At 43.1% G+C, this 18,425-nt stretch overlaps 1 protein-coding gene across 1 annotated transcript in view; it reads left to right on the top strand.

Annotated features, from left to right (window-relative positions):
- Window positions 1-10,890, top strand: part of SKOR2 (SKI family transcriptional corepressor 2) — a 28,542-nt gene extending 17,652 nt beyond the window's left edge. Inside the window, exons 7-8 of the mRNA XM_068927828.1 lie at window positions 8,199-8,263; window positions 10,224-10,890. Of these exons, the coding sequence (XP_068783929.1) occupies window positions 8,199-8,261 (63 nt within the window). The 3' untranslated portion in view covers window positions 8,262-8,263; window positions 10,224-10,890. The remainder of the gene's footprint in view (window positions 1-8,198; window positions 8,264-10,223) is intronic.
- Window positions 10,891-18,425: the final 7,535 nt, after the last annotated feature.

Raw genomic sequence — 18,425 nt, 5'->3', positions numbered from 1 at the left:
TGCCGAATATCACTGCTTACCTGGATCAGCCCTGTGCTGGCGCATCTAAATTTTCCTTGTGTTTGTCACAGACCCTGGGGCCCTGGGGCCCAGACCCAGCCTTCTGGGACTGTCATTTTCTAATAGATGAGTTAGGACATTTGAAAAAAAAAAAAAAAAAAAAGCTGAAGGCCAGGATTGTCAAACTTGTGCACCTATGGTTAGAGGCATTTAGGAGTGATCTTATTTTTAGAGCTGCTGAACATCCCTGCTCTCCATTCCTGCTGACTTCAGAAATTTCAATGAGAGATGGAGGGTGCTGGGAGGAGTTTGTTTATGGAGAAATTCAAGTCTGGAACATCTTTGGCAGTTTCTGCTGCTGGTTTCCACTCTTTTCCTTTAAAAACTGTAGTCCATATCGTGTTCTCCTTTGTCTCCCAGTGCGGAGCAGGGAGTTTTGCTGTATCTGTAAATTGCATTGTCAGATGAGATGGTAATGAGGAGTCATCCTGAACAGTACTTCCCCTGCTGCTTTGAACTTTAGGCGTGCGACCTATCGACCCCTGCTGTGAAATACATTTAAATGCAAAGTTTGTGGGCCCACTTCAGCCTTTATCTCTTGTGATAAAGAGAAGCTGAACTTCAGCTAACTCACTCTCCCTCCCAAAGGGAGAACTGGTGGACCATCTCTGCCATTTATTTTGTGCCAGAATTCTGAAGTTGTTTCTGAAATGGGGTCTCCCAGACCTCCACCGAGCCAGCTGTGATGGTTTTTCTGATTTACAAGAAGTGGAGAAATCACAAGATTGAGTGTAGCGTGTTTTCTTGGGCAGGAAAAGAAATACGATCGTGTAATTCACACCCTTTTCACTTCCTGACGCATGCTGCAGAAAGACTAATAGTCATTTAATCATTAAACAGAGCTACCTGAATGTACTTACAGGGACTGGTTTCAACATCTAATGTACTGCGCCAACAATTCAGTACCTCTTCACTCGCTGTGGCTGCCTGAGTAGTTATTGTTAATGGAAATGTTGTCAAAGCGTCAGTCTTTATGCTCACCTTTCGATATCCCTCCCGCTCTCAGAGCTCAGCGAGGCAAATAGAGTATCAGTGAGAACAATATAATAAAAGGATGTTTGCATTTGAAGAACGGAGAGACTCCAGCAAATAACAATGCGTTTGTTTAAACTGGGTGCAGAAATCTTCACTGATGTTTTGGTTGATAATTGAAATGGAGTCAGCACTTTTGACATGATAATTCTTGCTGTTACTCTAAGTCACTCCTATGTGAATATACTTTGCACGGTTATATCTAGCATAAAGATTAGTGAGCTGAGTGTACTAATAGTAGAACTCCATTGGCCTTCTCGGGTTATGCCATGGATGAATTAAGCCTTTTGGTTCAGTATACACAAAAGGTATGGTTACTTTTTTTTTTTTAATTGGGGTAAATTGTTTTGTTTTGTGTATCCTGGGGCAACATAGTATTGCTTTACCAGAGCTGCCCACACCTAATTGTCTTGTTAAGATAGAAGTGCAGAAAGGAAAAAAGGAGTGTTTAATGCATATGCAAATCTTAATTTTATTTATAACTTCATAGGTGTATAAGATGTATACCTTTGTAGGATTAAACCCAGACTTTACTGGTTTAATTGGCCACAGAATTTGGCTTAATTGCTTTTTATTTTAAAAATCATATAAATGCACACAACCAATTTCCTTTGCTCTTCTCACCTGTGAAGAAATATGCAACTTTAGTCCTTCTTGAAGAATTATGCATGACCATGAAGGCATCTCTTTGTCTGAAAACCCTCTTGTAAAAATGCATACTAGATATTGCAAAAATGACGATTTCACTCATTCTAAACCAGAATTCTACAAGCTTTCCCTAGCCAAGTAACCAAACAGTTAGTTACACTTTCAAAATAAACTGATTTTGAGTGTTTGAGGTGCCAAAAATATCTAGAAAACAACATACTGAAGCTAAGCATGAAAAAATCAACGAGATTTACTTGTCTTTGAAAAGCACTGCTTGTGAAAGTTAAAAGCATCTCCTTGGCCAATATTACAACTTTCTAGTGCAAACAAAAGCTGTATCCTGACTGTTACGTGGAAGGACTACTTGAAAGTAGTGCATCAGACCCAACCAATACTTAACACTGAGCATAACATTTTTTTTTTTATCACAGTTCTTGAATGACATTGTGAAACTGCAATGCAGAACATGATGATAAATTGCCACACCAGTGCACACATGCACAGAAGTTGGGCTGAGCTGGGATGACAGGTTTGGCAGGCAATGGCTCGGGCTCCGAGTGCCCTCTGCTGTTTCCATGCAATCACTACACTGTGTAGTCGCCAGGACATGACACGGGTTTAAATTCTTTTAAAAGCCTCAGTTAAAGCAGTGTTTAATCAATTAATTTTAATTTTAATGCTTTGTCCACTCGCAACTTGTAAAAATTACTTTATGGCTTCCTGACAGTCAGGAACAAGACTCGGGAAGATGGGGGGCTGCGTTCTTTCTCTTACGTCCTCTGCAATGGCTATTGATTTCCCTGGGTATAACATGGCTTGGTGGGCAGTTGGAGCAATCTGACCCTGTGTGGCCTTCAGCGATTTCTGTTAAGAAAGAAGTTGGTCAGAGTGTCTGGAACACCTATCAGGAAGTGTCACGATCAGTGCCAAGGTTTCAGCCAAGTGCGAAGAAGGAACCAGCTGTCATATTTAACAAGAAAATGGATCTTAAATCACTGAATGCATTTTCCTCCTCTCTCTCCCTCCCTCGAAGCGTTGCCTCCCAAAATGGCAAAGTACAGTGCACGTGCTTGGAGGTCGTATCTTATTTCAGTTATGGATCATCTGACTTCCTTTATGAAGCTATACAGAGAGGACCACTGAAAGGAAATCACTGCCTGGCAGATGGGGGTAAATTCAAACGTGACATAACGTGGTGCAGCTTCAGAAGAGCTCATCTGGCTTTCAAGTTGGCTGTTTCTGTCCGGGATGACCAGAATGTCATCTATCAGGACAGCCTAGTCAAACTACTTAGCTCCTACTTGAGGCTCTGCATCTGCTTGATACTGTCCTCTGAGCAGTTGCCTTAAGTGGATCAAATGTAAAAAGCATGAACTTTCTGCCTGCCCCCCTGGTGGGTGAAGCAGATCAGAAGCTGCCTTTCAGTGCAGTGATTTTTACCCTTTTGTTTTTTTGTGAACTCCTCTAAAACATTGCAGCAGAAAAGCAGAGCACCAAGTAGCAAATTTAAGTCCACTGCTGTCAGGCTAACTTTTCATAATTTCCTTTCATGGATCCCTTACAAGTAATTTTTAGGTTCCCAGGGTCCACTGACGGCAGATGGAGGACCACAGTTGTAGCCTATCCATTGGGAAAGCCTAAGGTAGTGTTTGTCACCCTGCCATTGTGATTCAGATGACTAAGGTCAGGTAGTGATGGATCCCACTGCTTTTACATATGAATAAAAGGCAGCAGATCTTTGAGAAGTGTTAGAAATGTGAATTATTCAGATAGTCCCTTGCCTTTCCATCTCAGGTGGAAAGTGGTTTTTTTTTTTTTTTTTTTTTCATTCCAGTGAATTGACTTCCCACTAGCCTAACTTTGGGCTGATGACAATGTTCTGACCTCAAAACCGGGTCCAGCTGGAGCTCCTCTGATGTTTGATGGCCTCCTACCTTCAGTGCTGTTCTGAATCTTTTTCTTCAGAGCCAGGCAATAAAATAAATCAGGAACTATCTGCCTGCAAAATTGATTTCTGTCCCTGCATTGTCTTTCATCCCAGCCTTTAAAGATTCACAAGGAATGTTTAGAAGAAGAAAAAAATCCACCACGTGTTAAGACTGCTAGATCTTCAGAGGTATGAGATCATGTTCCTCTGGGTCTTACTGTAATTAAGAAAAGCACCAGTAGGTTTAGTTCCCATTTTGTTGTGCATGGAAAATAGGTGCTTTGTACAACTAATGCGTTCGTTAGGCGTGCAAGGAATATCCACTTTTTTATGTGCAGAGGCCTTGATCACTGCATGTTTGCCACTCCACATTCGATGAGTGGAAATAGGAAATAGCAGTGTTTTATTGGGATTTATGTTTTGGTCCTCTGTTTAAAGTGGTCCAACTAGATTGATTGACCTTGACAAGAATGTTAGAGTCAAACATCGGTTCAGTAGAATGGCTCTTAGATTTCTTGAGCTGTGTCTTGTGCTGGAGTGTGTGTCCACTGACAGCCAGATAATTATGTAGGAGCATTTGTGAACTGTGTTTACTGTATCTTACTGAGTCCGGGAAATATTTCATTACCTTACCAAAAAAAGAAGAAAAAAAAAACATTTGTTTTCTGTCATACTCGTGTGGGTGTGCATATGTAGCCAAGTGCTCATGGACAATTTTGGCGCATGCACACCCCATCTTTTTTCTTGGTTTTTTTTTTTTTTCCATTAACAGTAGGGACAGTACAGCAGAATTTTTTCTGTGTGTTCTGCAAGCCTGTTATCTTCATTTGATTTTGGTGGAGTTACCTGTATTCAAACAAGAACAGAATTTGGTTCCACGCGATTCTGGTGCACAATCTGAAACAGACTTCAGTTCTCCTGCAGATTTGGAGGTACGAATCGTGAAGAAGTCCTTTTGATGCTGAGGACAGCATACAGATCCCTAAGTGTGTACAGACAGCCGAGCTGTCGAGTAAACAGCAGCCATTTTCACCCAGTATTTTATTTGCAAATGACCACTTCTTAAAGACAGCTGAGCAAAACCTGTATCTTGACAGTGCATCTGGGTACAGGGTGGACCACTGCCTCTTTCCTTTAGAACTTGAAGAAATTCTGGTCAAAAATGAATGTATGTGTACCAAAGAGCCATGAGCCAGCCTGTGCTATTGCCTTTGTGCAATATCCCTGTTCTTTGGTATTAGTGTGCCCCAGTACTTAAACATACATAGGAGAGGGGCTGCATACCCCAGGCTTGACTCTGTTTTCTTGTGCCCTGTGCAGACAGTTACGCTGCTGTGCACACAGAGCACTACCCACCCAGGATGGAAGGCTCTGCACTCAGCCTACACAGCTATAAATATCTGTACAGGGCAATGGTGGAGAATCGCCCCCCAGTGCAAGCCATTGGTAGTTTGGTTGTTCCTTCAGCTGTCACAGGCACAATGCATGCTTTTTCTTCTATTTAATGCCACAAATTGTATCCAAAAGCACTGCAGACGCGAAGAGAAACTATAGTTTTCCAGCGGCAGCTCAGCTGCGCATCCATCTCCTTCCCTGCATAAACTTGCTTTGCACTTGGAAGGGCTGTCTTGGCTGGACAGTTTTGTGACTGAATTTTCATGCATACTCTCCAGAAATGAGAATGGTTTAACCTTTTGAAAGCACATCAGAAAATAGTGCCTTGGAGTAGTGGAGATTCCCTCTTCAAGCAATGCAAGTCAGAGTTGTGTATACTTTTGTATTCCACTTAAAGGTCAGGTGCAGAGGTGAACTCTCCAAAAGCAGGTGGTGCACAGAAGCTTTTTTGGTGCAGCTCGGATCAGGAAATGATGCATCTCCAGTCGTTCATGGTGCTTTGCTTCATGCTGTGGTGCAGCCTCACAGCTTGCAAACTGGATTCCTTTTGGATGAGACAGACCAAGATGTGCTCCAGGAATGCACCTGATGTGCTCCGGTTTTTAACAGGTGATCACTACCCAGGATCCGGCTAGAGCTAGCCCGAAATAAAACCCCCAGCCGAAATGCAGTGTGGACACTGGTTCCTTTGCGCCAACTCCTGCACCCTATGTCTACTCCTGTTGCACTGCGTGGCTTAGTAGTATAGTCTGAGTTATAAGAAACAAATTGCTTGATGCTTAAAACCCAACCATCTGCCCTGCTTGCTGTTGCTGGCAGAGGTGCCCTTTGATAAGGGCTACACACTGAATCTTCATGTCAGGTTGAGCGCTGATCCTGTCTGCATTGCAGCAATCACGATGGATACGCAAAAGGAGGCCTTATTGTCACAAAGAGCTTTAAACGCTATTCTACCATGGCACTGGAGTTATGAAATGCTCTTCCAGCAGGAAGTAGAAGAAACACCTGTAGGTAAATTAACTCATGAAGAAAGCAGTAATTTCTTTGTTGAACACCCACCTCTCCCGGTTTCACTTATTGCTAGAAGCGTGGATAGACCAAAGCACATTGAGAAGATGCTGATGTGCCAAAGACAGCAGAGAAGTGGATTAGGAACAGTTAATTTCTGACAGTGTGTACCCCGTTGTGTTATCTAGGTCAGTACAGCTTGGGAGATGTCCTATATAATTGACCGCCATCCAAACTGATGTTGCCTGTTGGCCAGTGCGAGTGCGTTGTGTGCGTGTGAGCAGGAGAGGGGAAGAAAGCGGTTGGTAGAAACATCACCGGTCTCAGCCAAAAAGTGCTCATTCCAGCTGTTTGTTTGTGGTTGCCTTTGCTCACAGATTTGGACCCATCCTGTCATCTTAGAAGTAATGAATATAAATCATGGAAATGGGTGATTTGATGAACTATTTCTTTACAAACTACTCTCTGCTCCAGTTTAAAGGATAGTAGTTGACCAGCCTTTGTGAATACTGTGCCCTGAAAGGCAGCTCTGTGCTAGGGCTCTGTGAGGGGGAGAGCTCTCCTCTGTTGGAGGATCTGGCAGTGGGTTTCCTAGTAGCTTCCAACTGCTGTGAAGGGCAGTGGTTGTAAGAGTAGCCCACAAAAACTAGATTCTGGTCCTTTTCAGAGAGGTAAAGGTCATCAGCCGTTCAGGCCTCTCCATTTGTACATGCCTGTGTTTCCCTTTCCCCAGGACTGTGGAAAGGAAGAGGTGGCATGCCCCTTCTGAGAGGCTTCTGCTTTCATTCAGCCAGACAGCTCGTCTGTACAGTCACTGCTGCTTCCTGGCAATGCTTCTTTCAATCTGATTGACCTCCTTTCCTGAGAGATTGAAGGGTTAGTTCCTGAGCTGCAGATGTCCCTTTCTTTCCTCTCATCCCGAGCCTTCCCAGCTTTTTCGCTTATTAAGGCAGGCAGGGATGGATACATTTGGTGATAGATGACACTGCAGATGCTGCAGCTTACACCAGCCTAGAGCGAGACACGCTGAGCACACTTCACGCAAACGTCCTCACGCACTGTGGGCATAATGTAATGAAAACCAAAGCGGGGATGTAAGCGAATGCACATTAGGTATATGGTGGGCAGCCTGCAAAATAGTGGATGTGGATGCAAAGCTGTGTGCCTCTGGTATGCCGTTAATGTGTGCGGGGCAGGTTGCTGGAACTCAGTGCTCCATTTGCTGTTCCTGCAGCTTCAGGCTTTGGTCCTGACTTCAGCCCAGCCTATTTGTCGGCTCAGGCTGACGTATTTGACATTACCCACGAATATATTCTGGAGTGCCTGACAGCAGAAGCAGGTCACCTCGGTATGCAGTGGCAACTGGGAATGCAGGAACGTATAGTTTGTGATCCCAACACGAATCCCTCCGAACAGTCCTTCCAAAAGGCAGCATCAAAGAATAGTGAATTTGTAGTCGCTTGGATTCCCAGCTAGGGAGAAATCTCAGAGCAATTTAGTTTGTTGTATCCTAAAAGCCCAGCACTGATAAAGAACAGCCCCTCACAGTATTCCCAGTAGCCAGTGAACACATCATTCCGCTGTATTTCTAAATATAACTGTATTCCCTCATATGCCTATGTTCTCTGTTTTCCTTTAATTATTTGTTCCACTTCAGTGACTTCCCCTCAGATTGGTGCCAGTCAGAGATAACTATTATGAACTTCCTAATTATGGTGATATAAATATATGAAGACCCATACTCCCAACCTGCTCTATTTCAGCCGTGCGGAGATCAGTGGGTTTTGTCTGCACTGTTACAGACAGATGATTCTTATCATCTCACAGATAGCAAAATGGACGGTCAGTTTTTGTCAACAACTGATGTAAACGAAATATCGGAAGAAGTCTCCCCTGTTAAGACTGGCTTTTAAGGTCTGTAATTTTAATTGGGGTGCTTTTTCATTTGTTTCTGCTTCAACATTCCTGCAGTTGCGTAAAGAATTCTATCCTTTAATTTTTAAGGCACTTTCTCCTAAGATAATGTTGGGAGGCAAACCAAACCTTCCACTCCCAGGGTTTCCAGCTTTGATGTTTCATTAACAAAACCTTGGCTTAATGCAGTGGCTTTGTTTCTGTGTCGTTGCAGATTCCCTATGCAGCAAGTTTGATCAGGAAAGAAAAGCTTGGTGCACACCTCAGCAAAAGCTAAAGGTGAACTTGTGAAGGAAGAGATGCTGTTCTGACTGGCCTGGCCATCAGGTTTTTGTTTGCAGCCATTGCAAGGATTAAGAGTCAGTCTGTTGCATGATGTTACTGATTCTGATCTAAAAGCTCCGACTGTGGATGTGTCGTGCTGTGGTCCAAAGCTGATAGCTGACATGTCACCCAAATAATGAAGTTTCACTGGGGTAGGACACAGCACTGAGGAGTTGATCATTCGGTGAATCAGGCCTAATGGCTGGAGCGTGTATCTCTACTCTCTGCCACCGGAGAGTGACCAGAAGGTAGCACAACTTCAGTGAAAGGAGGGAAACTACTTTGACATGCACCATGCGGTGAAGTTTGCACATGAGCAGTTAAGCGATGGGTTTTTCTGTCCATAACAGAGCTCCTGAGAAGAGACTTCAGTTGAGCCAATGCCAAGAAAGGCCAGTATAGCTTGGGAGCTTTTAAGAACTCCAGTGGTGGTGTTCTCTGTAGTTCGGTCTCCTGCAGATGCTGATTATACTGTTGCCCACGTGTAGGATCTTCCTAAATCCAGCACTGCATTTTTCAGTAGTGTTTTTCAGTAGCGTTCAGTTAGAAGGAACAATGTCTCCAGCATTAGTGGCCTGGGAGATTTCAGTTCCGATGTTGGAGCCTTAACAATTAAATTACATTCTCTTTTTCTCCAGTAAGACAAAAAGATTGAGGCTTGGAGACAGGCAAAAAAACATGTTGCCCTGCTACTGAGTTATGCTGCGGAATCTGGCTTGTGGATTCAGTGAATAAATCCCTGAGGTGGAATAGGCAGATTAGGAAAAAGAGGCTGTTCGTACGTAAAAACCTCAGTAATCCATACAGGAAAGGAATTAAGCAGAAAGTCTAGGGCATTTAAACAAGGGATGGGTGGTACAGGTGATGGAAGTTTGCTTGAACTATGGAAGAAGAGGCTATTTAAAAATAAAAACGTTTAGGACTGAGCATAGAATAAGCACATAACCAGTATGCTTGGCCCCAAACTCTGCCTATTGAGATAACGAGGTTATCAATCTGAGAATCAAAGTGGTCTGTTTTGCCCTCTTGTGTATACTTTCTTACTGACTGCCAGCATTTTCTAGTTACATTAATCTGAGCACCAATTTGAAATAAATTCAGTCAAAAGGAAAGTCCCCTCTCTAAATGAGAGGCAGGGGGTCCTGCCCTACGCTCTTTGTCCAAAAGGATTGATCTAAAAAGTCTGCCTGAGGATGGCAGCATCAGGTGAACAGTGCCATTTCTCCTCAGCGTAGGTTTTTGTCAGCTGACAGTCCCTGCAAGGAAGGTGCTGGCATCACAGCTCCTAGCATTTCCTGCTTACGTGCTGAGAGTGTGAAGGATGGATGCGTTTCTCGTGCTGTTTTTGTTTTCTGTGACGCGCCGTCCCTGCAGACAACAGCGATTTCTCTAAGTAGGCCCTAGTGCTTTTGAAAGATTAGTTGTTACTTAACTGCTAAGCTAAATCAGTCAAGCAGAGAATCACAACTATATTGTTCAGGAGCAATTTGAGATTCTCCATGTGCCAGGCAGAAAAGAGTTGCCTCGAGAAGAAACGTGTGTGCACATACGTACACACACGATACGCCAAGGGAGTGAAGAACCTATGCGCTGCTGAGCAACCGCTCAACTCACGCGCCGCGTTTCTCGGCAGTCCTGTGTTTCCCTGGTTGGGCTTTCCGTGCCTTTCTGCAGCAGGTCTTGTGTTTAGTTGCACTTCAGTCACTTATGCTTCGCACTTCATTTTTAACGGGAGGATTTCCATGTGATTTTGCAAACATTAACTAGCTAAGTCTCAGAGGATGCCTCTGGAGCGGGTGACTGTTATGTGTATCCCTTTTTTAGGGGTAAATGTTGTTCATCTGTAAGTGAAGAAGTCTCAAAGTTGGGTTTAGTGTTAGTAACATTTTCTCTCTTTTTTTTTTTTTATTCCTAGAAGCACAGGATCTTTTGCAGCTGTTACTTTGTAAGTTATAACCCACCACTCAGCAATCTGACTTGTATAAAGACTGAGAAAACAGAAGGGCTTGGGAATTTAAAGAACAAACAAAACAAATCAGGTTCCTCTGAACCCAAGGACAAGTGACCTCAAAGCATCATGGACAACCATGTAAAGTAGAATGTAGCAGCCATTTATTAGTAAAAACAAAACAAAAAAAAATCAAAAAATGCCTGTCCTGGATCTTTTTTGGTGGTACCAAAGTTTAAGTCTATGTGTTTTTAGAAGGACTACTGAACTTGATAGAGAAAATGCTTTCGATGAATCGTACAGATAAGCTGTGAAAGGAACTGCTGATCCTTTCAACGCCACAAACACTGACAACGTCTGCCCGTTCATCTTTTGCTTTTGAATAGTGATTGTTTTATGGAAAGAAAAGCGCATCTTAGCAGATGGGCCAGAACCACGTTTGGATGGATGGATAGAAAAGCGTTAGCCATACACAGTGCTTTTTAAAAGCAGACTGGAAATTCTGACACCCCTTTCCTCCCGGCCCCTTCTTCCTCTGGTATTTTGCCTGCTGTATGAATTAAGATTGTACTCCTCTGGAAATATTTTACAATTTAATATTGAGTGTAATTAAGAATATAATCACTGTTATCAGAAAAGGTATTTAACTCTGTTGTAGTTTCTTTATCATTCATGTGGATAAAAAGTCTATAATAAAAAAAAGAAAACTATGAGATAATAGTTGAGCTTCCCTGTAATTTAATGCTATGCTTACTTGGTCAAGAAAAGAATGGGGAGTTTTGTCCTCAGGGATAACTTTTCAGAAGTATTTTGATTCATGAATAGGTGAACCTGTGGAAGACTTTTACAGCAGAAATCCTCCTCCTGTGGTGATTAGAAAATGTTTGGAAGGAGATTTGGTGGAATTTCAGAAAGAGCCTTGTGGATTTGATTTAACTCTTTTTCCACAGAAATAAAGAGAACAAAGTCAGTCAACTTTTGAAAACATCAGCCACAGTCTTTTAGGTCGTTTCCTGATCCTGTGCAACACCCTGATCACTAGAGCTTTCCTGAGTGGAATTTGTCTTCATTCAGATGACCTAAGTCCCAAGCGCTGTGTGATCCCTGAGCGCGGGACTGGGTAGAAGATCTTCCCACCAGGACAGAATCAGCAGAATTTGAAAGCGGTTTCGGCCACGCTCGCAGCAGTTGGATGTGTCCCTGAGCTGCTCTGTCAATATTCCCCTCACTCCCAGCGAGCCCTCAGGAGGTTAAATCGGCTGCTTTTACAGTTCCTTGGTGCAGCCTGACAAATGTGGAACGCAGAAGAAGTGGAAATGCAGTCTGTTACAGTTTACACACTTTTGCCCGCATAGTTTGCTCCTGCAGCAGGTGAGCTTACAAGAGTCAAACAACAGCTTTGAACTGGCAGCATTATGGCTTTTGTAGTGTGGAAAAGCAATGGAAATGCAAGAAGAGCTGTACCAGCTCAGACCAAAAGTCCATCTATGCCGGTACCTTGTTCCCAATAGTGGATGAAATCAGATACCTAGCAAAAACTGTAAAAGCATGACAAGCAGTTAGAGGTATGTTCCCAGAATATCCTAGCTTCTAATGATTCACGGCTCATGGGTTTTCTGATCCAGACATGATGTCTTGTATTTAATACCTTTCGATGGATTTTTCTTCCATGAATTTGTCCAGTGACTTTTTTAACACAGGGGCACTTCTAGCAGCTACAGCATCCTACAGCAATAGGTTGCACAGCTGAGCTACGTGTTGTGTGAAGAACCAGCTCCCTGTGTTTGAAGCTGCCACCTGGCAGACTTATTTCATGCCCCTGCTTCTTGTATCAGATGAGACAGGACATGGCCAATCGCTGTCCACTTTCACCTTGCCAGCCCTGATTTCATAAGCCTCTGTCTAGCCTTTTCAGTTGTCTTTTTTCCAGCTTGAGGAATGTCTTTGTAGCCTTCATGTACCTTTTCCTGCTCAGCTATATCTTTTTTGAGTTGGGGGAACAGAGTGGCATAGACTGTTCAGGACACAGGCGTACTACGGATGTAGAAAATGGCATAATGGTGTTTTCAGCTGTTTTCTGTGAAGAGTGAGCTCTTTTGTAGTGTCATGGTAACATGTCTTAGCACTGCAGCTCAGAATTTTGCTCAGACGTAAAGTAATCACGTTGCTCAATAAGAGATTTGTTTGTTTTCTACTTTCTGTTCAGTAGTGTGCAGACCATCACGTTCTCCAGTGATTTTCCACAGCAAAAAATGAGTGCAGCTGTACATTGCTGAAGTTCTAATCTGTGGAAGGAGCAAGCTGCATGTTCACGCAAACGACAGGATGGATATGTAACTAATCCTGTGTTTCAAGCTTATAATGTCCAATTTGCTCTCTTACTTGGTTAGTTATACTAAATTCCCCAGTCAGGAAATGGAAACACCACTTGTCTGATTTTTAGCTGGCCATAATTGCAGATGTTAAGGTGGAACATGCAGCTTAGAAGTCGCTACGAATGAAGACTTTCGAGTTAAAAAAAAAAAAAAACATCCCTCGCGCTGATAAAGCTCAAGAATGTGCTCCTAGAAAGCAAACACAGAAGAGCCACCGCCTAGCCAAAGCCATTTCAGCAAATATCCATGAATGCTCCTTATCACTGTTTGGTTTTTTACTTTCCTCTTGTGCCAAGGTTTGTACATTAGTTAAAAGTGACGAGAATCCCATTCTAGTACTCAGTAGTGTTTCACAGACTCACCCTCAATACGTTCTTCTGCCAACTGGCATCATAGAGACAAGGAAAAAGATACATAAAAATACACCTAATAGTTGATACAGTTGCATACGTACCCTGAGGCTGTATCTATACTAACATTCCCCTGTACTTGAACTCACTTATACAGTTCAGTTGTTATAGCGGCCTCACCGGGCCACTACATTAGCTCCACTTCTATTGGAGCTAAGTGACATTTTCGTGAACAGGTCCCAAGCCCAGATCGTGGGTCAGCCCAGGCCTCCCGCCATTCCCAGCCAGCAGCTCGGACATGGCCATCCCGACCCCAAAGGTAGGAGAGTGTCACAGTATGGATGCTGGCTGCTCGGCACCAAGTGGCTGCAGTGGCAGAGAGCAGTCCCAGATACGTTCAATTTACTAGCATAGTAAATTATGTACTGTATGTCATATGGTACTGTTTTAATTGTTGCTGTCCTTAACATACAATGAGTGTCAGGTTGGAAGGGAAAAGACGCTCAGCTCTTCAAACCCAGAGTAATAGCCTGCAGCTTGTCTTGTCCGTTCCTTTAAGCAATTAGCATAGTTAACCAAGTTTCCACTTCTGTGGATGCTACCACAGGAGAGGCAAACGGTACAGCTGTATTACAGATTTTAGTTTTAGCCTTTCTTTGGTCAAAAGCTCCTGAGAGTGGCCAAAAAAAAAGAAATTGAGCTATGATTTGAATTTCTGTGGGTGTTTGGATGAACAATAAATAGAGGGAGAGCTCATTAGTGATTCACAGACCCTTTTTTCTTTTTTTTTTTTTTCCACAGAGCTGGCTTTCTCTGTACTGCTCACAACTCCAAAGCCTCTGGAGCTCTGTCCTTCAGACGTGGTGGTGCTTCTCCACGACTTTCGCCTGAACTATTTGCCTCCGTGATACTCCAGCACAGTTATTTATGTTGGTGAGAAGATGCACCAAGAAAAGCAAGAAGGTATGTGCTTTCCCTTGCTGTAGGGCATGGGAACAGGCCTTCTCTTGGGACAGCACTTTGGGTGCCTTCAAACCGTCTGCGTCGAAGATCTTTTTACATTTTGTTGGTCTTGTACTTGTTGATCAATGGCAGGTGAAAACCAGTGAGTCATGAGCAAGCTATTTGAAAAGAACAACATATCTGAGCATTTACTGCGCTTGAGATCGATCACGCTCACAAACAATACCTTGGATGTTAGAAAAAAATTATCTCAGTACGAACGGGGCCAATTAACAAAGGCGTTACAGTAGAGACTTGGAAGTTTCATCTGAAGTGGGTAAGGCAAGCGAGATAATCTAATTAATTGTCTGGTTGATTTTTCTGAGTCAGAGAGTTAGAAGTCATTTGGGGTTAAAGTGCTGGCCAGCCATCAACTCCAATACAATTTATGATCTTAGAATAAATTTATTGCTGGGTATTCCTGATTTCTTAAACACTGGTAATGCATTTGTTCAAAATAAAACCCGATGCCCTAGACGTCTGAATGGCAGAAGTTTGAAAAGCCCAGGGATGAATGAGAGCTGCCATGCGATATTACCACTGTATTATTTTCAGGTAATAATAAATAAAATCTCTGCATGTTTTTGCACTACTGACCAGCTCTTTACAGTTCCTGTGTCATTTGCTTGTCTTCTGCGAGGGATTAAATTTCAGGTTTCCTCAAGATGTATTCCTCTCATTCCATAAACTTTATGTGAAACTTCAAGGCAGTTGTGCCAAAAGTTTTTGTATAAGGTTTGCAGTGTATAAAAATAGCACCTTCTCAGCAAATCTAGATGTTTCGGGCTATATCATAGCTTTACCCTAACTAGAGAATGGTTTGTAGCTGCATCATATCTGGAGCAATGAGGAATTAACAGAGGCAAAGACTGGCATTTGCTGGAACCCCCTTGGATAGCCACTTTTATCCCATTGCATTTCGAAGGAGAATCGCTCTGCCAAGCAAAACTTAGGAGTGCTCCTTTCAGGAGTCTCACTGTTTTCCTGTGTCCATCTGTAACTTTATTTTCCTCCAAGGGGTTTTTCCATGTAGTTTATGCCCACAGGAGCAAATAAATTTTAACACAGGATTACTCAATTAGTTTGGCTTATTCAGTACATTCTTGAGAGGACTCTGTAACTCAGAAAATGGCTTTTTTGCTGTAATGAGATTGTACTTCAGATGTACCCCATATGAAATGTTTCATCTCCAGACTACTAGCCAAGCATTCACTAATAAATCTCACAGCATTCATGTAGGGCAGGTTAATCTACAACCAAGCTGAGAAATACCTGAAGAACCTCAGGCCCTGCACATGGCTCGGATCATTGATCTCGCAGCCTAAGGTGTGTCCCTTGGGGCATGTCCACACTTGGCCTGTTGCCGTGGTCTTGCTGGCTTTGTTTTTCCTATGTTGGTCCTTCGCAGTGGTGTACTGCGTCCGTCCCTGTGAGACAACGTGTTCCTGCAGAAAGAACTACCTTCTCCACTGCAGCTCCACGCTGTGTCAGTGGTTTCAAGTTTCTGCACAAAACCCAACTCAGAGTGAGGCAGATACCAGTAAAAAAGAAAAAAAAAAAGTGCATTGAATTAAAATGTTGTGGATCCCCTTCAAGAATATTTAAAGCCTCCCATTGATTTTGTTTTGATTGTCTCCAAAAGTTCATTCAAAGTGAGTTTCATTCCAGAGATGTTTCCAGACAGGAACGTTTCCCAGACACTTCTAACAGTGCCTTCGCACTGGGGTTGCCCACAGGGATGGAGGGCTTTAAAAGCACCATGCGAGAGATGTTCAGCAGCTTGCAAGAGTGAGCTCTGGTGTGTATTTAGCACCTTTCCCCACAGAACATGGTCTGAATGCCAGAGAAGCCAGCAGAGACTCTGGTGAGCTTTGGATCAGATTCAAGATGCCAAATCTGTAACAAGGCAATTTATGCTTTCATTAGAAGGGAGCTTTCTGTTTGCGTAGTAAAGAAGAAAAGCGTGGGCACCTGACTGGATAGAAAGTCCTGAAATCTCAGGAAGTCTTTTGCATCATGTGCAACATGCAAACCATTTGTCACACCATGGTTGCTCTGACTCAAAACTCGACAAAAGGACAGTGATGCCCTGTAGGAAGTATGTACCAAGTTTCCTGCTGTATGGATAGTACAGAATGCAAAATTGGTGTGTGGCTAAACCTACCCTGTCTGGGTATCTGTCTGACCTGCTCTCTGCTGTTCGCTTCTCTGTATAATACATTGAATTTGGTACATTCACTGATTTCTTATGTTGTAGAAACAAATTCACTACCTCAGTCGTTATCTAAATGTGCTCAGTGATTTGGACTGTGGATATCTGAAACCCTGCCAAACAATCTCCAGGGGATTTGGAGAAGCTCTTTCTTTAGTACTGTTTGACACAAGCACTGGGACAAGAGGAGAGGGGTTGTTTTGCAGCTAAATATCTAAGCATGGTGGAAAAATTTGTCAATCTCTATTGTTATTTTTTAGATACCTTCTCACCTGCTAATCTAGAGTATGTGAGTGTATTAATGGAAAAGGAGTCCACCCAACAGTAGCACACCCTCTTGGATCACAAAGCACAAATTACTTGAGCGATAATTGTTTTTGGTTTTTTTTCCCCTGCAAGATAACTCAGTGCAGTTGCCAGATAATAAGGCAATAAGGACTTGGGGCTTCTGTAGAGCAAACACTGAGGTCCACATCTGCAGAGATGCTTGGTAATGACATGCTTTAACTTTCAGACACCTGGCTCCAGGATTGAAATTCATACAACGAGGTGCGTGAATTCGCTCGAGGAGGCATGGGAAAGAGGTAGGTGCTGCAGGGCGGGATTCACGACATCCTGCCCATGGTGCAGGATGGCTATGAAGAATAGCAAAGCTAGCCAGCAGAAAACACCAGAAAGAAGCACACCTGAAACCCAGGCCCCCTCCAAATTTGCAGCTCAGCAGCAGTTTCTTAAGGTCCTACATCATTCCTTTCAGCGTGGAGAGCTAGCTTGGTCTGCCTAACACCCAAAAAGCAAAGGCTGGACTATAACTTAACTTCAGTTCTGTGCTTGCCTCTTGATAAGGACCCATCTTGGCCAGTGGAGCTTCCCTCCCTCTGCACCCAGGGCTGTGAGAGCACTCTAACCCATCGCCCGCCTGCCTCCTCCACCCAGCCTGCTGGAGCATTTCCGAATGCAAAATGCAGTTTTGTTGGAGGACTGTATTTGTAGCGCACAGAAAGGAGTGCGAGAGCTTGAAGGCAGCCCTGCCAGGCCTCTAGGTGGAGTCTGGCTATGCCTCATCCTCCAACAAGAAAGACTGCAAAAGGAATTGGTTAGTGAAAGGATGGTGAGTAAAGCCTCTGTTTGATCCACCTCCGCACTTTATTGATTGCCTATAAAAGGAAGAGATTACTGTGCCCTAATAAAAACCATGCAGAAAAGAAAGCAATCAACAGAGGCAAATGAAGTGAGCAATTAGTCTGAAACCCTTCAGACTAGCTTTACTTTCCCGCAAGGTCTTAGCAGCATGATGCTGACTCAGGGATCTCCAGCAGCCACAAGGTAATCGAGAAATTTATAATTTTCCTTCTCATTCTGTTATAGACTTAAATTCCCATGGCCTTATTTTTAACTTTTTTTAAGCTGAAGGGTGAGAGCAAGGTGCCCCTTGGGACATCTTAATGGTGTGAGAAGAAGAGATTGTACCACGGGGAGCTGGAGGACTCTCTCCCTGCTGTAAGCAGGTTGATCTTCCGTTTTCAGTAACAGATACTCAGCCCAGCTTTCTTCAGTACGGGGGAATTTTCACATGAGTTTCTCGAACAACTTTTGGGCCAACGTGTCAGCCTACTCGCAGGCATGCACACACGCACTAATGGATGAGAGACAAAGCTGGCATACAGTCGGCTTAGCTACAAAACTATGCTGCCTGTTCTTGCTGTGGAAGGTTTTTAAAAGCAGGAGTTGTTGCAGACGCATCTGATTCATGCTATGTGCAGCATTTCAGTCTAAGCAGCATTTCAGAGTTGGTATCATTTTTCATATAAATGGGAGTACGAGTTTGGCTTAGCTTTTTTCTTATAGGGTTGTATTTTCTTCAGTCACTTGCTTTTTCTTATGCCACCTGGGGCTAAATAGATTTTTCACAATAATTCCATTTTAACTTAGGCTTATTGATGCAAAGAGAAAAGAATTTAAAGTGCAACCTATAAGGCATTAGGCACAAGCTCTTTTGATACCTGAGAAAATATTGCAGGCAATTGATTAATGTGTTTATTAACTGGATGTCGTCAGGATATACCCTGTGATTCAACATTTCATTTCTATTCTGGAAAAGGAGCTAATAATAAAGTAGTGAATGAGAATCTGCATCTCACCGACACAAGCCTGGAAATATGTGTGCACATGTGTGTATCTGGAGGTATTAGTGCAAGGAGACACCTGAATCTGACTTAAGATTTTACAC

The sequence above is a fragment of the Struthio camelus genome, chromosome Z, assembly GCF_040807025.1.
Source record: "Struthio camelus isolate bStrCam1 chromosome Z, bStrCam1.hap1, whole genome shotgun sequence".
NCBI lineage: Eukaryota > Metazoa > Chordata > Aves > Struthioniformes > Struthionidae > Struthio > Struthio camelus.
Note: the sequence above shows the minus strand (reverse complement) of the source record. Positions and strands in the feature narration are given on the sequence as shown.